The sequence below is a fragment of the Mixophyes fleayi genome, chromosome 3 (genome assembly GCF_038048845.1).
Source record: "Mixophyes fleayi isolate aMixFle1 chromosome 3, aMixFle1.hap1, whole genome shotgun sequence".
Taxonomy (NCBI): Eukaryota; Metazoa; Chordata; class Amphibia; order Anura; family Limnodynastidae; genus Mixophyes; species Mixophyes fleayi.
The window spans coordinates 70,011,839-70,038,279 of NC_134404.1; the positions used below are offsets into that span (position 1 = coordinate 70,011,839).

The window sequence follows — 26,441 nt, forward strand, 5'->3', positions numbered from 1 at the left end:
ATGGTTAAAGGATCACTTTCTGAAGGTCTATGCAGATAATTGTCACTTAGAGCCAATCTAAGCTGCCTAAAACAGTGTCTACATTCCACATTATTCAGGAGGGTGTACTGCTATCTTTTTGTCCACAACCTATTGATGAAGAAAGCTGCACTCTTTGGCATTTTTAAGAGCAATTTCCATATATTTATCCAGGACTGAAGGATTTAAAAGCACAGAGCAACACTTCATGGTTCCTGCAGGGCTTCAGAAATGGTGTACTCCTTCCAAATAAGCCATTTTCAAATGGGCCAGGGAAGTAATTGTTCAGGCATACAAAGGAATGGTTATAAGGTGCCAGAGATCCTGAGAGCCCACTTCACACGTGCAGTAGTAACATCTTGCGCAAGAAAGGCTCCGGCTTCAGCAACAGCTTTGGAAAGCAACTGGATGGACATCTGTCCATACCTTTGCTAGTCGTTATCATTTGAATCTCTTATCCTAAATTAATTCTGTTTGGGAGATGTTATCCACACACTCAGTGAATAAAGTCAGGATTTTGCAGTATGTGTGGCTGATCTGGTTTTTTTTTATCCCTGCCTACTGTATTACTGGGGTGCATCCCATTGTAATGGCTGCCATAGAGTATTGATGAGGAAAAATGCAAATTATGCTTACCGTTAATGCCTTTTCCTAAAAGTACTCCATTGCAGCAAGTTTCTGGCCCCTGTTTGTTATGTTTATATTTTTCAGAGGAAATTAAGAAGTCACTGAAAGACATAGGGGAAGAGGAGGAGCTGGCTTATAGTCTCTACCTAAACTGCAAAGGGAATTTACCCATTTTAATGAGTGCCATGGAATATTTAGAGGAAAAGGAATGAACTGTAATCATAATTCCCATTTTTTTTGCATGCGCTGCTTTGTAGCGTAATCTACAACCATTTTGCAAACAACTCTGTGTCATGCCCATTATTGAGTTCCAGGCATATATTGTGCAACTAGAGCAGTGAGAGGCAACCTGGGTAGGTTGACATTTCTGCTTGTTTCCATAGTGTCCACTTACAAAAACCCAACTTTTCCTAGCAGTAGCCGGAACACATCCTGGTGTAGACACTCTCCTGTATGAATCTGTTTTTGACTGATGTAATTGACTACTACGTTCTGTTTGCCTGCTATATGCAACGCTGAGAGGGAGTTCAGAATTTCTTCTGCCCAAGACATCATTTTTACTACTTCCACCATAATGATTCTGCTACTGCTACCTCCCTGGCGAATTATGAAGGCTACCATTCTTGTTGTCTGAAAATATCCTATCTTTCTATCCATAGACTCTACAAGAGTGCTGAAGACATGACATTACTAACTAAAGTGTAAAAGTATAAAGAACCAATCACCCCTAACTTCCCTAAGTAATTACTTCTGCTAACAGACAATTACAAGTGCTATGGTTAAAGAAGCCCTTTCTCAATGTCTATGCAGATGCAGTGGTACTTAGCTAGCGTGTGTGCCTTTCATAATTGGAGCTTGAGTCAGGCTCTATTCGGTTGCCAGATCAGGTTACTGCTCTCCAAATACTGTGGTAAAACATTTCCCATGGTAGGGAAACTGCTTTAGAGCAGTTACAAGCCCTCCTTTAGCCTAGTCTCCATCTTGGTGCCCTGTGACCAATGGTGTGGCACACGTGCATGCATAGAGAACAAAGGTCAGAACAAATTTTGCATTTTTACACTAGATCTGCTCCCACAAGAAGCAGACTCGTGGTCCCCAGCCCAATCCTTGGCTTACACCATCAGATGGTCAGAGGGTGCATCACCGGAAACACAAAAAATGTAATAAAAAGGTAAGAACAAAAAGTAACCTACCTTGACCTACTTATAACTAGAGACAGGAAAAGACGTAGGAGAAGATACTATCTGGGGCATTTTCTAACATGTCTCTACCTAACCTGGAAAGGGAATCTACCCACTGTAATGACTGCTATGAGGAATAGCGTATTTCCATTCATATACGGTGCTGTACACATCTCAAGGCATCTGCGTTACACCAAATTATCATTAATGTGTATTTGCACATTCCCTCTAGCAGACACACGATACACCTCCAGGCATATATACATGTTTCTGCAGGTCTGCATGAGCCACATTTGTGTGAACACGCATTTACCATTCTGTCTGTGAAAGACCACCCCATCCCTTCCCTGTTCCGTCTCTCTGAACGTACAGTGGTGCAATTGTCAGATGTGCACAACTCTGCATGTACACGTATACACTAGATTTTAAGTAGTGAACGTGCACAATGCGAATTTGCCTAATTTATGCTGCGCACACTGGTGTAAATATAACTCAGCATCAGGTTCTATTTAATGTTACAAAATCCAACTGTGTGCGATTAGAAATAACACAGCCCACTCTTTCCAAGAACAAAAACGTATTAATAATTTGGACATACCAAAAAAAAACATGTGTTTCCGGACACATAACAAAATGTGGTACCTGGATCACCTGTACTTGTTTAAGGTCACACAGAGACAACTTCAATTGTAATAGCAATTACAGGAGTTCATCACACAATTATGAGATTTTCATAGACTTTGAAAACCAATGCAATTGTATTTTTTCACCCCATTTCAATGGATTAATTGCCATGAGTAAGTGATATTTAAAGACAATAGTGGACATCTATGAACAGGCAACTAAAAGATGCAGTAACCCATACTAACCAGTTTATATAAATTATTTTACTAGTTTGTTTTTAATACAGTGTGAAGAACTTCACCTAAAACATCTTGGCTGCAATGGGTTACAGCACTTGTATTGCACCATTACCATGCAACATTATTCATAAACATCCCCCTTGTGATCTCAACTCCACATGATTACCAATCAGTTTGTATAGGCACAACTACATAACACAATCAACGCCTTCAAGCTACTCTGATTTTTGGCCAATACGTGAAAGGTCTTGTACTAGGGTGAAGAAGGGCTATGAGGGCAATTACTGAATTATATTTAAATGAAAATTAAAAAAGGTTACACAAATAGTAATAATGTTTATCCATGGTTTGGCCTTTACTTGTTACACTACTTCAAAGGGAGTAAACTATGTAAAGTTAAAGTAGTGTTAATGGTCACCACTGTGCTACTAGTGAAACAGATTACTGTGATGTATTACAATGGCAGCAATTGTCACACAGTGAGGACTGGTACGTTGGGGGCTCAGTACATACCGCTGTCCCAGTGATGTCTTTATCTTGTGAGGTTCGGTAACAATACCCTATATTATCATCAAGCCATTTAAGATTTGGTGAGGATCTTCTGGGGTGAGAGAACATATTATCCCCTTCTCGCCCCTTCCCCAATACCCAAATCTATATTTTATTTTTCCTTATGTATCCCTTATACAGTTGTTATAAAATTTCCTCTGTTATCTTTCAGAAATAAAGAATAATTACTGTCTCCCTGCTGCAGACTAGAATGTATCCATATTCATCACCTTAAATAAGGAAATTCTAAACATATTTACACTTTTACACATCCACAGGGAAAGATAGTTTTATTTACACAGCTAATATAAATAAATCATAAAATCTTTAAACAAAATGTGGACATATGTTCTCCATCTGGCCTCAAAATATTATGAGCATATGAAGATAGAAATTACTGGATGTCATCATCATCAAACAGGTCTCCAAAATCTGCAAAAGAGGATATCAGAGTTAATGCACAGATCACATATGCCATAAGATCCTGACCAATGAGGCCACAAGCATTGCCAGAGGTAGGCAACATGTGGCACACCAATGATTACAGAACTGTAATCCTAGCATGTCCTGCTAGTCAGACGCAGGAAGCCACAGGTTGCTTAATTATCACACGGGGTGGTCATTTTTTGCGTTTGTCAATCAATACTTATACTCTAAAAATGCATCTCCACTCAATTGTCTGAAAAGTACAAACACAAGTCTTCGGTAGTACACAGATGATTTTTGCTGCATTTTCTGGAAAGGAGCATGTCCTATTCACTGGCATGCTAGGCACATTTATCTTACCCTTATAGTCAATGCCGAAACCTTACAATCGCAGATCATCACTTTGAACACATTTGATTGAAATGCTGACTAAGTCCTTCATAAATGTGTTTGAATGCGTCTTCATGCATGCGTTACAATGCTGCTAAATTTATGTGAAAATGTACCACACTTTCCAAGTTACCATTTACAACCTGCAGTTGGCAGCAGTGCACGTTACAGCAATCATTTTTGCCTCATTTAGAAGTTTACATTTCACAAATAATAAAGGATAGTGTAGAGTATACACATTTTGCATTTTATGTGACTTGGCACAGTGGCTAGCATTGCTGCCTCACAGAACTGGGGCTATGTACATTACAGGCTTGTAAATAACCTCCTGCAATATTTACTATACACACTGATATATTTTTCAGGTTTGCCATTATATTATTATGATCAGGTGTTTTTACACATACACCATATGCTTTTTGCTACATTTTTTGGAAAGGAGCAGGTCCTATTCGATAGCATGCTATGCACATTTATCTTGCCATTATAGTCAATGCAGAAACATTACAAGTATTAACAATTATTTGTGGCCCTGCGATGCAGCACATCTCTGCTCTGTTCCCTTCTTGGGAAACAATTCTATGAAGACAGCAGCTTTGTGTCATATCCCAGGGCGTAATAAACAACTCCCTTGCACACTGTTTATACACAGCTACCTCAGTGCACCTTCCACTGTGGCTAATGTTTTACAATCTCTCTCCACTCCTGCCCTATGTCACTGTCTTACGGTTTCTTACCCACTTATCCCTTATCTCTTCTGTCCTAATTACTTCCAATTCCCTTGCTGATCCTTTTACATCTTTTCTTCCTCTTCACACTCCTACTACTTCTACAGTCTCTCACTTTACTCACCTGTCCTGCTCTCTATCCTCACCTCACTTCTAACCTGTTACAGTCCTTACCTTTGCCATCCTCTCATTTGTCTTTTCCACGCAATATTTCTCTCCTATTTCATAACTCTGCAAGGCCTCAATTACTACATCTCCTGTACCTTATTACTCTCCATTCAGCACTTCCCCCTCATGGCTCCCCACATCACTACTCCATACTACAGACCCAAGCCTATTCCCTCTATCCCGTCGCTCCCCCCCCCCCCCCTCTACCACATATCACGCTGTCTCCCTCAAACATCCAATATCCTTATTTCCATCAGTCCTCTTACTCACCTTCCCCTCTCCTTTGCACTCTGGAATGCAAGATCTGTGTGCGACAAACCTACTCCCATTTATAACCTCTTCCTCTCCCATTCCTTCGGTCTCCTGGCCCTTACAGAATCGTGGATCTCCCCCTCTGATACAGCTTCCCCCGCTTCACTCTCCCACAGGGGGCTCTCCTCCCACAGTCCCCGTTCTGGGGACCACCAAGGAGGTGGTGTAGGTGTTCTACTGTCTCTTGGCTACACCTTCAGTGTTATTCCTCCTGAACCCTCCCTCTCCTTCTCCTCCTTTGAAGTTCACTCCATCTGCCTCTTCTCCACTCTCCACCTTCGTGTTGCATCTATCATCCCCCTGGCCATTCATCTCAATTTCTTTATAACTTTGTCGCCTGGCTTTCCCATTTCCTCTCTTCTGATCTTCACACTATTATTATTGGGGATTTTGACATCCATACCGACTCACCTATTACTACTGCTGCCTCTAATTACCTCACTCTCACTTCCTTCCATGGCCTCTCCCACTCACCGTGATGGTCACTCCCTAGACCTAGTGTTCTCCTATCTCTGTGACATCTCCAACTTCTCCAATTCTGTCAACCCCCTCTCTGACCACAATCTCCTTTTCTTTACCCTCTCTTTACCCCTTGCCCCACTCCTCCCACCCAAATTCGCTTGCAAGCTGCGTCCCATCAACAGCATTGACCCCATCATCTTTGCGTCCTCTCTCTTACTTGCTCCCATTTGTTCCCTATCATGTCCCAATGCTGCCGTCTCTCTTTACAACACCACACTCTCTGTTGCCTTTGATACTGCAGCCCCTGCCACCCCCATTCATCCCAATCTAAACCCCAACCCTAATCCTCCCCTCTTACTTGTCTGCTCCAAAAGAGCTCCCACTGCTCTGAACGCTAATGGAGGAAATCCCGCTCCATTGCTGACTTCACCCACTATAAATTCATCCTTTCCTCCTACTATTGTGCCCTCTCTCTTGCCAAACAAACCCATTTCCCCTCATCTCCTCCCTGTCCAATAAACCCAGGCGCCTCTTTTCTACCATTAATTCTCTACTGCATCCTCCCCACCTCCTCCCTCCCTCATCCATCACCGCTCTTGAATTTTCCCCCTACTTCAAAGACAAAATTGACTCTATACACAAGGATATCTGTTCTAGTCAGACTTTCCCCGCCCCCCCCCCCCCACCTGTCCTCTGTATCACTCACTCTGCCACCCTTGGCTCCTACCCACCTGTAACTGTGCCCGAGATCCTCTCTCTTCTCTTCTTCTACAACCTGTCCTCTCGATTCTGTCCCCTCCAAGCTCCTCCGCTCCCTCTCTTCCAATGCCTGTCGTCACCTTGCTCACCTCTTTAACCTCTCTCTCCTCACTGGTATTTTCCCCCTCGGCCTTCAAGCATGCTCTCATCTCTCCTATTCTCAAGAAACCTTCTTTTGACCCATCCTCTCTCTCCAAATATCGCCCAATATCTCTGCTTCCCTTTGCTTCTAAAATTCTCTAACGAATGGTCTTCAATCGTCTGACCCACTTTCTTTCTTCCCACTCTCTTTTTGACCCTCTCCAGTCTTAGTTCCGTCCCCTTCACTCAACCAAAACTGCCCTCATTAAAGTAACAAATAACTTGCTCTCAGCTAAGTCCAATGGTCACTTCTCCTTTCTTGTACTCCTCGACCTCTCTGCTGCTTTTGACACCGTCAATCATTCTCTACTTCCCACCACCCTTCACTCCAAAGGTCTTCGTGAAACAGTGCTCTCCTGGTTTGCCTCCTATCTCTCAGGCCGCTCTTTCAGTGTGTGTTTCTGGCTTTTCCTCCCCCGCTCTTCCCCTTCTATTGGAGTCCCACAAGGCTCTGTCCTTGGCCCTCTGCTCTTCTCTCTACACCACCTCTCTTGATAAATGCATTCAATCATTTGGCCTCCAATACCACCTCTATGCTGATGACACGCAAATCTTTCATTCCTCTCCTGACCTCTCTCCCGCTGTCCTAACCCAGTTATCTAGCTGTCTCTCTGCTGTAACTACCTGGATGTCACAGCGCTACCTGAACCTCAACATCTCCAAATCCGAGCTCATCATCTTTCCTCCTGCCAATGTTGCTATCCCTCCTAATATCTCCCTCCTGGTTGACAACATCACTCTTTCTCCTGTCATCCAAGCCCGCTGCCTTGGAGTCACCCTTGTTTCAGCCCTCAGCTTTACTCCTCATATCCAGTCCCTCGTCAAACCCTGCCTCAGTAACATTACGAAAATCCGTCCCTTCCTCTTTTAGGAAGAAATCAAAATCCTAGTCCATTCGTTCATCATTTCTCGTCTCGACTATTGCAACCTCCTTCTCACTGGTCTTCCTCGCTCTCGCACTTCTGACATTCAATCCATACAGAATGCTGCGGCTAGGCTCATCTTCCACTCACACCGCACTTCTTCCGCTTCTCCTCTGCGTAAATCTCTTAATTGGCTCCCTATCCGTTTCAGAATTCAGTTTAAGGTCCTTACCCTCACTTACAAAGCCCTTACCAACACTTTTCCCCCTTACATCTGGCCTTGTCACGAGGTACATATCTAACCGGCCACGCCGCTCCACCTCTGACCACCACCTCGATTCACCCCTTATTACCTCCTCCCATGCTCGCCTCCAAGACTTCTGCTGTGAAATCTTTGGAACTTCGTACCTTGTCTGACTCGACTCTCCCCCAACCTTCAGTCCTTCAAACGCTCACTCAAAACTCACCTTTTCAAGCTCGCTTATCCTATCACCTCCTAACCATTCTATCCATCCTTTCTTCTTCGTCTGCCATCTAAATTTTTTCTTCCAGTTGGTCCTACTGTCTCTCATCACCCCTCCCTTTAGAATGTAAGCCCTTGCGGGAAGGGTCCTCTCTACCTATTGTCCCACATCTGTCTCCTGTCCCTGGAACGTCCTGTCACGTCTTTTGCTGCACTCTGTGTGAGTCCCCATAGCATTACTAACACTCATCTGTGCTGCTGACATGTATTACCTCATCTATTTGTTACATGCTTCTGTAGCTGGCGCTACGGAATCTGTGGCGCCTTATAAATAAATAATAATAATAATATTAAGACATGGCTGTAAAGAATAGACAGAAGTTAGAAAAATAACAGAGAGCATGTACATAACAGTCGGCTGATCATGATTCTGTAAACTCTATGGAGAGCCTGACCGTGAGTGCATACACACTGCAGAATTGGAGGATTTTGTTCCATAGCTGAAGGAGATTTGGCTGGATGCCAGCACTGCATTGTGACGTTAATAGTCACAATGCAGCGCCGGCATCAAGCCTCTTCGGATTTAACAGTAGTCTCAGAGCAGTGACCCTGGGGATGTCCTGCGTCAGGGAGAAGGTAAGTGTATATTTTAATAAGTTTGTTCAATACCCGCTTCGGTGTTCTTTTGTAGTGGTATTGGGTGTCGGTATCCCCAGCATTAGATACCATACCCAACCCGGCTGAGCAATCAAAGCAAACGATGGCCGGTGCTTTGGAACGAATATCGTTCATCGTCTAAGTGTACACACTAATGCAATATCGGTCTGAACGCTCGTTTAGCGGATGATTGGCTAAAAACACAGTAGTGTGTACCCTGCCTTGCTTCCAATTTAAGAAGCCACAAATAATTAATGGCAACTGATAAGGATTGTTGTGCTTTTCATGCCTTTAATAATCACATTCTTATGTCACCCTCTTAGTGAGCATTATGGCAGTGAAATACAAATGCAAAAAAAGTATTATTGGCAATCACCTACCGTTGAAGTAGTCTAGATGCACAGCCTTCTCATTTGCAGCTAGGTCCATCAGAAGCCCTGAGCTTCCGCCAGCCTGTAGCAATATAAAAAATCAGAGGCCATGTATGTTGCTATTTTGTTTCTAATACAGCAATCAAGAAGAACTCAACCTAAAAAATGTTTTGACCCAAATTGCATAACGACGAAGTTCAAATTCCCAAGGATATATATTAATATAAGGTCTCCCTTTTTTAGCTGGAGATATTCTTTAATTCCAATTAGAAATCAACCACTTCTGCACACATTTCTATGCACTAATTATTCACACATAAACAAATTTTGTATGAAGGAAAAAAATGACACATGGATTTCTCCCATCATAAGTTCTTGAAATGTACATTTTAAACCATGCAATTATATGCAGCGTTATACACAGAATTGTTGAGGCAGAGCCCCCCTGCAAAGTAAAGCTTACATTCTGCTTTTGGAGCCAGAACACAGGTTCTAGTACTGTATACCTGTCGCCAATATGCTAACCATGTCAATGCTAGATGACATACAGTTAGGGAAGCGAGTATATATGAAGTAGAAATGCTGCCTGGATCCATCCTAACTGGTTCATGTTTGCATATTATCAATTGTATCCATTCAGCATTCACTTGAAATAAACTGGATCAGGAATCAAAAGTGAACAAGTAGGGTGGCCAAATAAGCCAATTTCAGCCTTGTACAGTAGAGTGAGTATCAGACGAACGGCTGGAGTTAAGGCAGGTTCCTGTTCCATCATCTGTAATCATGTTGGTGTTCCTCTATAAAGGATAATTGTACCCAAACAACACTAGTCCCAAATAATCACTAGTCTACAGTCCGATATCCTGGATATCTAGCGGGTCCATCACTGCTGCTCCTGTCTGCAGCACGTTGCTAGTAAACAACAACAACGCCGCCTGTCTGTCTGCCTGTCTGTCTGTCTGTCTGTCAATAAAAGGCATAATGGAGGGGGTAGGGCAGCCATCACTGAAACATTTACTCTTTAAAGCCATATATAATTGTTCTTGGACTGAAATAAATCATGAAGCTGATACCGATGTAAATGTAAATCTTGTGCAAGCTGTGGTTCTCCAGCTCTTGTGGAACAAGTCTCAAGCTGGCAGGGCAGCTCCACAGTACTACTGGGGTACATTATAACTACAGCCAATAAGCACCATGAGCTGCGCCCCACTCACCTCATCCAGATCCACATATGGACCAGCGCCCTCCGGGAACATCTCATCCACCGCCGGCTTCATTTCTAACACAGAGATCTCACTTCCGAGTCACCCACCAAGAACAAGTAAACAGTAATAGGAGAAGTACGTCCAATGCCCCACTTCCGGGATGGTTGTGGGTGTACACTACAGCCCCACTTCCGGGATGGTTGTGGATGTACACTACAGCCCCACTTCCGGGATGTTGGTGGGTGTACACTGCAGCCCCACTTCCGGCGTGTAATTAGGTGTGCAGTTGAAGATGTATATTTTAAGCAGTGGAAATGTGTGTACAGACACTACAGGGAATTTTGTTGTATATTAGAGTTTTCATGTGTATTACTATCAAAAGTGATTTAAACGAATTAAGTACACACGTTTTATATATATATATATATATATATATATATATATATATATATATATATATATATATATATATAATTTGTAACCAGTCTAGCCACTAATTAAGCATTTTGTTTTTCATAGTTTATTAAACTGCTTGAGTCATGTTCCTTACCAGGAGGTTTATTATATATATTTATCTTGTGTAATGCTAACATTTTGATATACTAAGTAAATTTGTTGTAATCTGTATTTGGTTGGCTTCCTGTGGTTGTAATTTATTTACACCATTGCACCACCACTGGTTATGTTTATTACAAACATTTTGGTAAAACAGTGTGTGTCACTTCGTCCAGTGATAGGCAACATACAGCCCACAGATCCTTCCTGCATTATTGTCAAGATTTGTTATAGCTTGTAACACTTATCTAAAATGTAGTCTGATATGTTATTACAGATAGGTGCCTCTTTGATTAAATGCATTTTTCAACTTATTATGTTTTTATGTATAAAGCACTGGCATATTACGCAGAGTTTTACATTGCAGGGATCTTGACACAAATTGCATGTAATGACATCTAGAGGTATATTTACTAAACTGCGGGTTTGAAAAAATAGATATTGCCTGTAGCAACCAATCAGATTCTAATATCATTTTGTACAATGTACCAAATAAATGGTAGCCAGAATCTGATTGGTTGCTATAGGCAACATCTACACTTTTTCAAACCCGCAGTTTAGTAAATATACCTCCTAGGGGTAAATGTATCATACTCCGGTTTCTTCAACTCGCGGGAGTTCGGCGAGAGGACAGCTAAAATTTAAAGCGGCGCTGCCTTGTAAAGGGAAACTTGCCTTTACAAGACAGTTGCGCTTTAAATTTTAGCTGTCATCTCGCCGAACTCCCGCGAGTTGAAGAAACCGGAGTATGATACATTTACCCTCTAGTCTCTTCAGAGTAGCTCATGCTGCTACTGCATCCACATTCACTGTGGAGGGAAGTGTTGAAGTGGAGATAAAAAAAAAAGTCATAAATGCCCCTTACATGACAATCAAACCTTCCCACATACTGTCAGATCTCTACATATCCCTTACATGCCATGGAGCATACTGTGACAGGGTATCATATCATTGGTACTGCTGTGATAGGGTATTACATCATTGCTGCTGTGTTTGGTGCTGCTGTGATAGGATATTACATCATTGCTGCTGTGTTTGGTGCTGTTGTGATAGGGTATTACATCATTGTTGCTGGGTTTAGTACAGCACACTTTAAACAAGCCAAACTTTTATGAAAATTATGCCAACAATTTTTCTAAATATGATGCAGAGTGTGCCTTTTTTTTTGCAACCTTTCCTTGTGTCAGAGTTTTCATAAATTTACCCAAATAGGTTAACAAAGAAGTGATTTATAAAAGTTATTGTAATTTTTGGCAAGACTTAGAATGATATCACAGGGGCTTTGTGAACACTAGTGCTCTGCTACAAAAGCACAGCATTCATAGAGCTGCATCACTCCCTGGTGACAGGATGCAGCTATTGAATTAACTTATGATAAATTTTTTTTTTACTAGCTGAAATTGTCCAGAAAGACCAGTGCATCAATTCTTAACACTACCATGAAAGGGAGTAATTTGCAGTGTATTCTACTAGTGGTAGGTGCATTCTAATGGAGAAATTATTACAGTTATTATTTATTTGCATGTCTGCCTGAGACCTCCTTCACATGAATATTAAACCCTCTATGATGTGCCAGAAGATTTGTACAGTATATCAAAGTTGCACGACCACCTAGTAAAAGGAAGTGCAGCCTTATTCCTCCCTCCTGGGGATGCCACACGCAGCCGTTTTTCCACAGGGTTTAAATTTTGTCAATCAACTTAAAATGGCGAAGAGGGAGGTTCGTGAGCTGGAGGACCAATCACATGTGGCCTGTTACAGGGCCTTCTGCTCACCCCGTCCTGAGTTGTCGGCTAGAGCTAAAAGAGAGGAGTAGGAGAGTCGGGAAACACTGCATGTAGTAGCACCTGGCTTGCACTATCACCACTTTCTAAGTGGAAGTACAAGCTTTAAACTCACTAGTTCTCATAGTTCCTGTATTTGAACTATAATGTGATCAGACTTATTTTCATTCTTGTCTACTTTTTTATTTTAGGTAAAAAAGGTTAGAGAGGTATAAAAACACACTGAAAGCTAGTATGACTTATATCAATAAATATATATGGGACCAATTATCTGAAAATCTGTTATCCAGAAAGTTCCAAATAGAAAAAATAGTAAATAGATGATGCTGCTAAGTGGTAATGTTACACACACAGACATTATCACCAAGTGCCCCATCGTACAGTAACCTACTATTACTATTTGTATATTATTATTATTTGTAAAGCACCAATTTTTTTTATATAGCGCTGTACAATATTGAGAGGTTAAATTACAAAGCAATAACATGCACCAAAACAAAAGGTATGGAAGTCCCTGCCTAAACAAGCTTACGATCTAAAGCAGTGGGGGGCAACAGGTGGGCTGCCAGCTCGTTGCTCCGTTCTGACTTATTGTATGCTTTCTTATAGAGCAGAGAATAAGAATGAACAGGAGGTTCAGGATAAGTCACAATGGCTCCCACAGTACGTGACCTCCTCTGCTCACTGCTGGATGGTCATGCAACACACCCCATCCGAGGAGGAGGAGGGCATGTAGTGTATTCTGCAAAACATGCTCTCCTTCCTCTGCAGGGTCTGGACTAAAGACAGGTATTTTGACTGAAGGTTACTAGACTAAATAGTAAGTGAGGAAGTTTGAGCGGCATTTGGAAAGGACTGTTTTGCATGTGTGGTGGTCAGGGTGGCATGTGGGGATGTCTAAGTGGTATGTGGGTGGCATATGGAGAGGTCTGAGGAGCATGTGGGGAGCTCTGTCATGAGTGGAGGTCTGAGTTTTATATGGTGAGGTCTGAATGGCATGTGAGTGAGTTTTGGAGTATATGTGATATATGGGTGGCATTTGTGGCAAGCGTTGGTTTGAGTGCTCGTGGTTGCATTTTGTGGCATATGGTGAAATTTTGGGGATGAGTGATATATAGTACAGAGGTTGTTTTGGTGCTGTTTTTTTAATTCTTGACATATAGTATAATGTGCAGTACTTTTGAAGGATGGAGGGACGCTCATGCGGTCCTTGAAGTATTACAGTTTTCCCCATCACTGATCTAAAGGATAAGGAGACAAGTGAAATATAAAGTGTGAGGAGAAAGTAGAGGATCCACTGATGAGGAGATGTGTGGAACATAAATTTAAAAACAAGCAGAAGTTTCGCATGGTTAGCAGAAACAGCTCATAAAAAGGCAAACAGGTGGAAAAGTGCAGGGGATTTAAGGAGGTATAAAGCGGAAAAGAGAGGATGACCGATAAAGTCAATTTTGAGAACGTAAAATAAGAATCTAGGAAACATAAACAATAAAATCAAACCTGATAATTGAAGCTTAGATCGTTTTATAGTTATAATTTTTTATGATAATACAAAGTAATTCTACTCAGCTGAATTTCTATGTGGGTCCAAGGCTGTTCATTCTGTTGCACACTACTTTTCACCATATTTGTAGACATTGACCAAACCATTCCCCTTCTGAGAACTCGGATCATGAAAGTAAGCGAATTCCACATTTAAATGAACAACTATCACTGCCTTAAGCAGGATATCAAAGCAATAATATTAAACATAAAAACATCTTTTTGAATCAACCGAGGGTTAAACATTCCGATGTAGGTGGATTATGCGTGAAGAGTCTTGCAGGCGTTAAATATACCAAGTTAAGCATGATGCTCCAGATTTTAATAAAAAAACTGAAATGGAAAACCCATGTCCCCAGCATTCTGGATGATAAGTCCCATATACACATTTGTGCAATTGCTCACTAGTGAGTAATAAATCGCATACTTTTGACACTAAGGGCTAGATTTACTAAGCTGCGGGTTTGAAAAAGTGGGGATGTTGCCTATAGCAACCAATCAGATTCTACCTTTCATTTATTTAGCACTTTCTACAAAATGACAGCTAGAATCTGATTGGTTGCTATAGGCAACATCCCCACTTTTTCAAACCCGCAGCTTAGTAAATCTAGCCCTAAGAATTACTCTTCCAACATTTGAAGAATATCTTTGTACAGCCCATTAAATCCAACTGTACCAGTTATTGATTAGAGATCAGTGAAACCAAAGTAGTGCTTCTTTAAATTAATGAAATGTGTGCAAGAGAATAAAATCATTTGAAAAAGTGCAGACAGAACAAGTAAGACCAGGGCTGTAACTAGGGCTGTGCGACAGGGGCGACCGCCCAGGCCGCAACGCTGAAGGGGGGCGCAATTTAGGAATATTTTAGGTTAATTTGGTTAAAATTGAGGGCTAGGGGGGCGGCATTTGTCTTTCTCGCCCAGGGCACTAGAATTCTAAGTTACGGCTCTGAGTAAGACTACTGTATTCGTGCAAACAAAAGAAAATATAGTCTGGCGCTCTAAAACTTGTTTGACTAGTGTGATAAGCAGTATGCATGATACAAAATCTTTAGAAGCACAAAGAGTTTTGCAGAAATAATCATATTCCATAGCCATCTTTTTATTGCTCAAAAATATACTGTAGGTAGATTAGTTATTTTTTACAGCAAAAAAGGTGTTACTGTTACAATATCAACAACATCACAGGCTGGAAGAAGACACTTCGATAAAGCATAGAGTTCTCAACACAGTAATTGTAGGACAAACTCGTTGCGCTCACACCAAGCAAGCTGAAACATACTTTGTTAGCGTTCTTGATACTTCAGATTAGAAAGGTTTTATATATATACAGCTATGCTAGAGGCAAGGAGATTAATTAAAAATGGCTGTCTAATGGTCATGGTCATGGTTGGGGCTGGTGTATCCCAGGGTTTCTTCGATGGGGTAGTGAGCAAAGAAGGTGTGAGCGAGATCATTGATTCTATCATATGCTCCCATTGATCGGAAATGGTCCACGTACTGCCAGAAATCCGAGGTAGAAAAGGGCCAGTAAGGGTGGGCAGGGGCTTCCAGAAAGGGGTCTGAAAAAAAAAGAACATGAAGTTTTCAAAACATATTCAAGGCAGTATGATGTCATACTGGTTTACATATGTATATAATTACTTATAAATATATAAACACGAAAGGAACAGATAGTACACAACTAGGGCAGTATATCAATATTCAGCTCAATTTGTTGGCTAAAATGTCACCCACAATGATGTAGGATGTGCCTCAAGATAATAGACTACAGAAACACCATGGAAGGACACCGTGGGGTATATTTACTAAACTTCGGGCTTGAAACTGATTGGTTGCCTATAGCAACCAATCAGTTTCTAGTTATCATTTATTTAGTACTTTCTATTAAATGACAACTACAATCTGATTGGTTGCTATAGGCAACATTTTCACATTTTCAAACCCGCAGTTTAGTAAATATACCCCCTTATCTGCTGAGGACTGTTAATTGTTCACTAAACAAATGAAGTACCTGAATGTAAAATGTGCAATATTCAACAGATACTTTCTGCTTTCTCAGGGACAAATAAATATAAATATATGCCATCAAAACACCCTCTTTTATTGTTTATTTATTGCATTTGTCCTTATAATAGCATCCATATATTATTTTACATTATTTGTGTAACCTAGACTTCCTTCAGTCCTACCATCTTTTCACTTGGTATTTAGTTCAATAACAGATTATTATGTGTTTATTCAATATTGCGTAAGATAAAATGTGCAGAATTTACCAGGGTCAGACAGAATCAAATAATGAAGCCCTTATCTTTAAAGGGGTGATCACTTTTCGTAGTGCGTTCCTCTACCCCAATACAAGGTGAACATTAGACTACAGAATGTAATAGCAAATATAAGATGCCCACACTCCAATATGTACCTTGTGTGGGCTGATCAGGTCTGATCAAAATCCCATCTTACTTGATCAGTAATGGCAGATGGGAGTTGGCTACTGATCGCCCCATCACTGTGTGTGTTGGATCATCATTTGACCCAATAATGCAGGAGTAATACAGTTGTTTGCTGCAGAGCCTCAACAATCATGTCAGTGCAATATGGTCACCAATTTGTTCAGTAGTTATGCTAACAGTTTGACTGCAGCTAGCCAGCCTGGTGGTTCGAGTTAAGAGTATGACCATAGAACTTATCCAGTGTTAACTGTAACAAAAGACTGATAGTCCTTTACAAAATCCAGAACAAAGAAATCTTTAGAAACATATCCTAGTCCAAGTACCTTATGGTCCCTACGTATAAATAAGTTTTGAGAAATACAGCTACACTGATCCTACCAAGAGCCTTCCTAGAGTGCAGCAATACCCATGAAGGATGAAAGCTGAATAGCGCATAAGGCCAGTGATGCTGGACATGTTATCATTTTCAATAGTCATTATTCCAGTTCACCTGTAGTACATTTGTCAAGGCGTGGAGTTCTGGTCTCTGCAGATTTTTGACTGTTTTTGGAATGCCTCATTAAATCCAATAGAGCTTCTGTTTCCTGGACTTTTGCTAATCCAGCAGCTTTATAGTTATTGAGCCCTGCTTCTTGCTCCAGTAACTAACCAGCTGCACCTGTTATCTAGCCTTTCAAAGTCTGGCACTGGCACTGTAGTCAATTTCAAATTATTGCTGAGTTCCAGGCTATGCATCCTGCTCCAGGTTTGTAGTTTATGACTTGGTCCTGTATGTATAATCCATGTTACTGGACCCTGCTTGTCATTATTTTGTATTCCTGATTTTGGGTCCAGGATTCATGTGCCCTTTTTTTTCCAGATTCAACTGTACTGTGCAATAATATTCTGCACACAATTCTCCCATTTCCTGGTTTCCCCTGCAAAATCAAGAGCCACAGAATATGGCATTTATCCTGAGTTCCTGACCTTTTCCTGGATTTAGTCCATATGAGCACATTTGGACATCCTTTGGATTCCAGTATCTACCGTCACTTGTAGCCTGCACCACTTCCTACCTTCTGCTTCCAGCAACTACAGTAATTCTGTCCCTTGAAGTTATATATTGAATATTAAAACAGATATTTGCATAAAAAGAAATGTAATCCAATACTTTCTGTTATTTAATATAACTTATGACAAATTGAATCGGGAAAAACATATAAGGGGCTATGGTGGGGGGAGGGGATGAGGGAGAGAGAGGAAGGATAGGGTAAGCGAGGACCACTCTAAACCAGTAGAGAGATAGTGATTATATAACCTTAACTCATATTTGTAGAGAGGGACAGAGAAGCTATGAAGAGAGGATATATATAAGTGTCTTATAGGTCAAACAATTTGTTTTCTCTATCTGCCAGAAACATTCATAGTCTTTGTAGCTGTCAGTTTCTTTGAACTCTAGCTGTGTAAGCCTGTAAAGTCAAAGATTGGATTGCCTCCAGTCTTTACCATGCAACTGGACTCCAGCCTCTGTCGCAGCCATCCCTGATTTCTCCTTGTAGGGATCTCTGTGCATGATCACGCTCTTCTCCTGGTACACAGGACCTTGTTAAATCACTATTCCCACTTCTGCTAATAGTGATATTCCACTCTAACCTGAGGACTCCACAGCCACTGGCAATGTTAATTACTGTATGATATCTGATATACTAAAATATTCCCTCTATGGCTGACTGTAGTTCTCAAATATATCCTACCACAAAGCCAGGTAAAAATGCAAGGTTTTTTACAATGTCTTAGAGATAAAGAGAAATTAGTGTTACCTATCGTCCCTGTACTAAACCCAGTTCTGTAGCAATACTTTTGGTATTCTGCCAGAAAATAAGTACTTTACAGTAGTAGATCGTTGATTTATATTTTTAAATATCCTAATAGTCAGTTTGTGTTTGCAATTTTCTGATTAATTTTGCAGGTCTTAATCAAAAGTATAAAGCTTTTCCATGCACCGTTGGGAATGACAGACCAACCACACCATTCCACTGAACCAGAAGACTGGGTCTATATAAAGGTGCACTTGTTACAACTCTGCCTGTTATTTGTATCTAGCAGCAGTACCTTATACCACCAGAGGTGCTGCTGTTCTGTTCCTGAACTTTTCTACATGCCTGAAGGAGTTAATCACCTTGCATTATGCCTAATTAGAACTGCACCTGTCGCACTGCTTTAAATACCTGCCTCAAGCTGTGCTCTGTGCAGTTCATCCTTGTATACCTGGCTGCTGCTTGTGTTCCTCCTGTTCCAGTTTGATTCTGCTGATATTTGATCTCCCGTTGTGACCTTGGCCTGATTACCGGACTATGCAAGTTTGCTTGTGACATTTACTTTGCCTGGACTCAGCTGCTTGCTGAGTTTACTAGGAATCGTAACATGGCCAAGGTCTAAGGTAACGAGAGGTGAAGCAGTATCCAGTATTCAGGAGAATCAAACTGGAACAGGGGGAACACAAGCAGCAGCCAGGTATACAAGGATGAACTGCACAGAGCACAGCTTGAGGCAGGTATTTGAAGCAGTGCGACAGGTGCAGTTCTAATTAGGCATAATGCAAGGTGATTAACACCTTCAGACATGTAGAAAAGTTCAGGAACAGAACAGCAGCACCTCTGGTGGTTTAAGGTACTGCTGCTAGATACAAATAACAGGCTGAGTTGTAACATACATGCGGTTCAGCCTGAGTTGCCTGTCCATGCGGTTCAGCCCGAGTTGCCTGTCCATGCGGTTCAGCCCGAGTTGCCTGTCCATGCGGTCCAGCCCGAGTTGCCTGTCCATGCGGTTCAGCCCGAGTTGCCTGTCCATGCGGTCCAGCCCGAGTTGCCTGTCCATGCGGTCCAGCCCGAGTTGCCTGTCCATGCGGTCCAGCCCCAGTTGCCTGTCCATGCGGTCCAGCCCGAGTTGCCTGTCCATGCGGTCCAGCCCGAGTTGCCTGTCCATGCGGTCCAGCCCGAGTTGCCTGTCCATGCGGTCCAGCCCGAGTTGCCTGTCCATGCGGTCCAGCCCGAGTTGCCTGTCCATGCGGTTCAGCCTGAGTTGCCTCTTGGTGCTGTCTGCTCTGAGGCGTCTCACGGTGCCATCTGCTCTGAGGCATCTCACGGTGCCCTCTGCTCTGAGGCGTCTCATGGTGCCGTCTGCTCTGAGGCGTCTGTCCATGCGGTCCAGCCCGAGTTGCCTGTCCATGTGGTCCAGCCCGAGTTGCCTGTCCATGCGGTCCAGCCCGAGTTGCCTGTCCATGCGGTTCAGCCCGAGTTGCCTGTCCATGCGGTTCAGCCCGGGTTGCCTGTCCATGCGGTTCAGCCCGAGTTGCCTCTTGGTGCCGTCTGCTCTAAGGCGTCTCACGGTGCCGTCTGCTCTGAGGCGTCTCACGGTGCCGTCTGCTCTGAGGCGTCTCACGGTGCCGTCTGCTCTGAGGCGTCTCACGGTGCCCTCTGCTCTGAGGCATCTCACGGTGCCGTCTGCTCTGAGGCGTCTGTCCATGCGGTCCAGCCCGAGTTGCCTGTCCATGCGGTTCAGCCCGAGTTGCCTGTCCATGCGGTTCAGCCCGGGTTGCCTGTCCATGCGGTTCAGCCCGAGTTGCCTGTCCATGCGGTTCAGCCCGAGTTGCCTCTTGGTGCCGTCTGCTCTAAGGCGTCTCACGGTGCCGTCTGCTCTGAGGCGTCTCACGGTGCCGTCTGCTCTGAGGCGTCTCACGGTGCCATCTGCTCTGAGGCGTCTCACGGTGCCCTCTGCTCTGAGGCGTCTCACGGTGCCGTCTGCTCTGAGGCGTCTGTCCATGCGGTCCAGCCCGAGTTGCCTGTCCATGCGGTCCAGCCTGAGTTGCCTGTCCATGCGGTCCAGGCCGAGTTGCCTGTCCATGCGGTTCAGCCCGAGTTGCCTGTCAATGCGGTTCAGCCCGGGTTGCCTGTCCATGCGGTTCAGCCCGAGTTGCCTGTCCATGCGGTTCAGCCCGAGTTGCCTCTTGGTGCCGTCTGCTCTAAGGCGTCTCACGGTGCCGTCTGCTCTGAGGCGTCTCACGGTGCCGTCTGCTCTGAGGCGTCTGTCCATGCGGTCCAGCCCGAGTTGCCTGTCCATGCGGTCCAGCCCGAGTTGCCTGTCCATGCGGTTCAGCCCCGGTTGCCTGTCAATGCGGTTCAGCCCGAGTTGCCTGTCCATGCGGTTCAGCCCGAGTTGCCTCTTGGTGCCGTCTGCTCTAAGGCGTCTCACGGTGCCGTCTGCTTTGAGGCGTCTCACGGTGCCGTCTGCTCTGAGGCGTCTCACGGTGCCGTCTGCTCTGAGGCGTCTCACGGTGCCGTCTGCTCTGAGGCATCTCATGGTGCTATCCAGTCGTTGTGCTGTGCCCAGTTCAGGCTTCTCGTCAAGTGTGCCCAACTTGCCGTCCCAGCCAGGGACTCTCCAGAGACTGCTGCACAAGCTGGGAACTCTTCAGAGTCTGCTATTGAGCCTGAACGCCCAAAAGCTTCTTCTGAATCTTCAGACCCTCCTCCAGCCTTCTTTGACGGAGACCTGAAACAATTTGCTTTAGTCCTTCAAGTTTGTATGAAGCAATTTGAAGAATTTCCAGGATATTTCTCTGACCAATTTAACCAAGTTGGTACGATTATCAGGAATTTCAGAGGGGAGCCGCAGACTTGGGCTTTTTCCCTTCTTAAATCTGATGATACCATTACCCACAACACCATGGACTTTATAAATGCAGTCTGTCAGAAATATCTTTCATCTCCAGTCAAGTCACCTGATCGGGGTCTCTCTATGCCACCTCAGTCTCCACAAGCATCAACCTTGGTGACTGGCTTTTTGGGCATACTGCCATCTTCTAATAGAATAAAAGGTCCTATCCCAACCCTTGGCTGGGACTCAGACTCTGAAAGTGAATTCATTGAAGATGCTAGAGACTTAGTGTAGGAACTTGCCAATTCTTCTTCTGCTTTTGAGGAATTGGGTCTTCTCTGTACTCCTTTGGAGAAGAGCCCAATTGTGTCTTCAAGAAGATCCCATAAAAAGAAAAAGAAGAGGAGGAAAACCTGAAGGGAGCTTGTATGGGGCGTCTGGATTCCGCTCCTTAAAGGGGGGGCTATGTTACAACTCTGCTTGTTATTTGTATCTAGCAGCAGTACCTTATACCACCAGAGGTGCTGCTGTTCTGTTCCTGAACTTTTCTACATGCCTGAAGGAGTTAATCACCTTGCATTATGCCTAATTAGAACTGCACCTGTCACACTGCTTTAAATACATGCCTCAAGCTGTGCTCTGTGCAGTTCATCCTTGTATACCTGGCTGCTGCTTGTGTTCCTCCTGTTCCAGTTTGATTCTGCTGATATTTGATCTCCCGTTGTGACCTTGGCCTGATTACCGGACTATGCAAGTTTGCTTGTGACATTTACTTTGCCTGGACTCTGGTTGCTTCCTGGACAAGACTTTTGCATCCTGGAATTGGGTAACTCACCCTTCTTATCCCTGCATTCAAACTATATTAGCTTTCTGTGGAACCTGTTATTTCTGTGTACCTTCCTGCCACACCTGTTCATGTTTATGTTGGGAGTTATAGCTGTTTATGAAAACCTGCATGTTCCTGGAACTGAATCCTTGCTTATATATTTTGCTTATACCTGTTTATGAAAACCTGCATGTTCCTGGAACTGAATCCTTGCTTATATATTTTGCTTATACCTGTTTATGAAAACCTGCATGTTCCTGGAACTGAATCCTTGCTTATATATTTTGCTGGAATAAAGACATTTGTATTATACTTCCGTGGCTGCTTGCTGAGTTTACTAGGAATCGTAACGGCACTAAAGGAAATTTAACTTGAGTGGCTGATGATGGCTGCTAAAGTGTCACGGTCAAACTATCTAGATCCATGCATCTCACTGTAAGATAACTTCTGCTCTGCACCTAGACAAGACTTCTGGCCCAGGGAAGTAAAGTCGACTTACTTCAGCTCCAGCAGAATCACCCAGGAGCCCAGTATCATACACCCACCAGTTTCAATATTTGTGGTCCAGCTTCTTTTATAGATGGTGTTTTTTTTTTTTTATAGCACACAAGGAATGCTTGATGTCCTCTTCCCCATGCAATGTAACTCCCTGTCATCTTCTACAGTACATGCATAAGGACCATAATAAAAAAAAACTCAGAGGTGACCTGTACTCTCTCCTTGAGTCTAAAGTTTTAGACAATTCATCTTTTGGCCAGGTGGCATCAGGACCTGGATGTATAGGGAAGTGAGGAATTCGACTGAGAGGATTCTACCAATGTGTACCTTTGTTTATGTGATAACATAGGCTGTATATCATCCACAGAGCCTAGCTTACCCCTGACAGATTCTCTCACTATAAATGTGGCTCTGACCGTAGCTGCCCCTGATCATTGGGTTATCTTTGATGTCCTGCCCCATACTTATTGACTACTGGAAGAAGAAAAAGATAATAAAATTCTAGTTTGACATAATGGTTTGCCTAGTCCTCTCCCTTAAAAAACCTTTACATTAGTCAGAACATCAGTCAATGCACTGGCTGTCCCTGAGTGCCGTAGCTTGTGCAACATATAAGAGAGTCATTTATGCCCATATCAAAGTCTGGCAAACCATGCATCAGCACTCTGACACATTGGTAATGGATAAGTGACTTACTCTTCTTTCATTATACATTTAGAAATAGCAGCTTTTGTATATGTCAAGTTTACTTACATTCCTTTAACGTTTATTCAGTTACTTTGTTAAAATGTGTGTTATCCAATGTAAAAATACATTATCCAATAAAAAAAGAAAACAAATTGTGGCGAGTGGGCATCTCTATCTGTATGTAGCCTATGACAATGCAAGATGCTGGAGATCTTCCCCAAAGAAGATGCTGTGGTGCTCATACATCAAGGAGGTAGCACTTTATAAAAGATGCTAAACTTTTAAGAGTCTTCTATCTAAGTTATATTCAGTGTTATTTTACTGAGCTACCTTCCTGATGGATGTGCACTCCACTTAGGACTGGGGAATGCTTCCAGCAGCTTCCATTTTGATAAACTATTATCAAGTGCTAAATCCGGTATGTGCATTGGCTCTATTTAAGATAATCATTAGTTATAATTAAGTCATTGTTTTGCGACTCCTGGTCAAAATCAAACACTGTGAGGCAGCAATGACTTTTGTAGATATCCTGTCCACTTATGGCTCATGATTGAGCAAATATATTAAGTATACCTTTGCAGTACCTGCTAGTTTCCTGTTCACCATCACTGCGGCTGTACATAGCTTAAGGTTTTCTTTCTAAGTTAGGTTTAATATTACTGTACTACATTATACAGGTATTATGGATGCTGTTTGTTAGATATGCATAGGCTGTGACTAGATTGATTTCTACATTTGCTATGTCAAATGGTTCATCAAAATGTATAAATAAAAAGTGTCTTTACCATCCTCCTCGTGCACTGGTCTGGCATCTGAAAATAAACAAGGAAATCTTACATGAGAGAAGCCTGAAGCGGACAGTGGAGACTTTCATAGCACAACGTATGAGCAGAATTCTAATGTCAGCAGGAATTCCTAACAGCACAGGACTATGAACCATACAATAGGGCCCTGTCTGTTCTGACTGCGTGGCACTCACCCTCCGCATAGGAGCAGACCTGTCAGAATTCCCAGCCAGTTCACTTCCACTGATTGGGGCAAATATAGGAATTTGACCGTCCTCCCGTAGAAGCTGAACAAACAGGATGTATTCAGAGACACACACCTCCAGCTGAGCAGCAGACTGCTCCTCCACTTTATCTTAGTGTTTTATTTAGGAGCTTGCTAAGAGTTGCTGTTAGAATTAGTTATATCCAACAGCTAAAGTGACTAGATTACATATAATTTTGTTTTCCTACCATGTGTGCAGATTATATTAAAATATACCAATTTTTTTCAAAATATGTGATGTTCAGCCTGGTGCCTGTCTCTGCATCTCGCTTTATTACTAGAAAATACAACATCTATAACTAGTGGCCACATTTTAATAAAAATGCTATAATGCTTACGTCTCATTACCATAACACTTTTTATACAAATATCCCTCCGAAGTAAGAGAACACAAATTATCTATCTCCCCGTATGATCCTATTGTCAACACTTCTGATCCATGATGGGATTAGTCAACATCATCAATGAGTAGATCAATTATAAGTACAGCTAATGTATCAAATGTTACTGCGGTTTCAGCACCTTACTGACTTCCTCTTTCTATGTTGTGATCACATCAAATGTTTCTTCTTGAAGCATGTGTCAATCTTAATATCTCTTAAGTAATGTGGGGTTAATACTCTACTGAAATAAGTCCAACAGATAACATTGCATTAATAAAATAAGACTTTGTTTAGCTGGCTTGTGATTTGTAATTTATTCAGATGAACAGTTTATATGATAGTTTAAATCGGTTTCTGCACAGGGATACCAACCATTCCACTTCTAAATTTATGCAGATATCTGTAATATAACGAGAGTTATTACATATTCTCTATTTTCTATATTCCATTCCTCTTCTTAAAACTAGCTGAATTTCGATTCCAATCAATGATATTCCAGCTGCTACAGTGATCTCTAGACCACATCACCATGCACTTTAACTATCCAGTGAAACTACTAGTCTTCTGGAAGTGGTTACAATTTAAAACATAAAACATGTTTCACATTAACATGCAACTGTCATTGACGTGGTTGGAGCACAGAAGCTTTGTAAAACAAATCTTCAGAAGGTAGTGTCCACTGCGTCAATTATGAATCTGTTTGATTCCTATTCTGTTAAATATTGAAGTCACTTGACATTAATTTGCCAGTACTTTAATCCAGGTGCTCTGCTCTAGTGGTGATTCTCGGCAGCATGTAAAGTTATTTCTGTGCCCAGTGACATTGTCACACATCATGATGTCGCATATGTTTTAACAGAAATAAAAATAAAAAAGTAAATAAACCCACATAAAACATACAGGCAAATCATTATTCTGCGATTCCCTTTTCCACAATTAATGGAGATAGAAAGGTAGAGTACGGTTCTAAAGTGGGACTGCAGGGACGAGATGGAGTGGGATGGTGGTGGTCTGTGAGGATCCGGGCAAGTTTTAGTCTTGTTTTAAAGTTTTAACTTCCAGTTTGTCTGTTCTTATTCTTGTTTTAATGTATTAACTACCAGTTTGTCTGTACTGATCAAGATGTCTAATTAGCTTCAGTATTAAATGGAAAATAAGGAAATATCTTTGTGGACTTACCAAGGAACGTTTCCAGAAGAATACAGGAGAAATATAATCCAATAAGAAACAGCTTCATTGTTCTTTCTCTTGCTGTTAACAAGTTTACGATTTCTAATGTGAGATACATTATTGGATTACAAATACTAATAACAAATCATAATTAAGTTACAAATATAAACAGCTGTGTATACACGAACTGTGTATATGTATTGGTGTGTATATATATATATATATATATACACTGTACACTAACCAGACAGGGTATGCATGTATATGAAAAACCATCGTGGTCTACACCATACACATGATTTATATAATAATATATTAGCCATATCAACCTAGTATACAGAATTATACGGGAATGTGCATGCATATAGAAATATATAGAATACTAGCAATAGAAACCTGTCCCTAGAAGTTGCATTCTGTTACTTAGTGTAGCATATTGCTATGTTGGAATGGGTATTACCTGGTGCTTTTTAATTGTGCTGCTTGTTGCAGTCCGGCAGTGTAATCAGTACGTTCTTTGCACTCCTTACCTGTTGCCTCTGCTCTCAGATTATGTGCTCCTTTTCCAGCTCTCCCCCAGCCTCTGCTGTATAAACAGGGGGTTGTTTAAGAAAATCACAGCCAGCTTCATTTTTTCTACTTGGAAATGTAACTAAACAACGATTATGCAGGTCCT

The 26,441-nt window shown here is 42.2% G+C and overlaps 2 protein-coding genes across 2 annotated transcripts; both read right to left on the reverse strand.

The window, feature by feature from the left end:
• Window positions 1-3,511: 3,511 nt before the first annotated feature.
• On the reverse strand, window positions 3,512-10,361 carry COPS9 (COP9 signalosome subunit 9). The gene is made up of 3 exons (XM_075201691.1): window positions 10,193-10,361; window positions 8,988-9,060; window positions 3,512-3,670 (listed from the first exon to the last, which is right to left on the reverse strand). Exons 1-3 carry the CDS (start codon window positions 10,253-10,255, stop codon window positions 3,633-3,635), a joined length of 174 nt encoding a protein of 57 aa, XP_075057792.1. The 5' UTR covers window positions 10,256-10,361; the 3' UTR covers window positions 3,512-3,632.
• A 4,801-nt stretch (window positions 10,362-15,162) lies between these two features.
• Window positions 15,163-26,356, reverse strand: OTOS (otospiralin). The gene is made up of 4 exons (XM_075200537.1): window positions 26,296-26,356; window positions 25,775-25,867; window positions 23,948-23,974; window positions 15,163-15,625 (listed from the first exon to the last, which is right to left on the reverse strand). The coding sequence occupies exons 2-4, from the start codon at window positions 25,830-25,832 to the stop codon at window positions 15,435-15,437; spliced, it is 276 nt and encodes a 91-aa protein (XP_075056638.1). The 5' UTR covers window positions 25,833-25,867; window positions 26,296-26,356; the 3' UTR covers window positions 15,163-15,434.
• Window positions 26,357-26,441: the final 85 nt, after the last annotated feature.

Bases quoted from the DNA above. Each gene is read 5' to 3' on its own strand.
- COPS9 (XM_075201691.1), bottom strand. From the start codon at position 10,255: ATGAAGCCGGCGGTGGATGAGATGTTCCCGGAGGGCGCTGGTCCATAT. The intron at 9,061-10,192 runs GTGAGTGGGGCG...ATATTGCTACAG, and splicing joins CATATGTGGATCTGGATGAG to GCTGGCGGAAGCTCAGGGCT. The intron at 3,671-8,987 runs GTAGGTGATTGC...CCTCTTTTGCAG, and splicing joins GCATCTAGACTACTTCAACG to ATTTTGGAGACCTGTTTGAT.
- OTOS (XM_075200537.1), bottom strand. From the start codon at position 25,832: ATGAAGCTGTTTCTTATTGGATTATATTTCTCCTGTATTCTTCTGGAA. The intron at 23,975-25,774 runs GTAAGTCCACAA...GTTTATTTTCAG, and splicing joins TCTTCTGGAAACGTTCCTTG to ATGCCAGACCAGTGCACGAG. The intron at 15,626-23,947 runs GTAAAGACACTT...TTTTTTTTTCAG, and splicing joins ACCAGTGCACGAGGAGGATG to ACCCCTTTCTGGAAGCCCCT.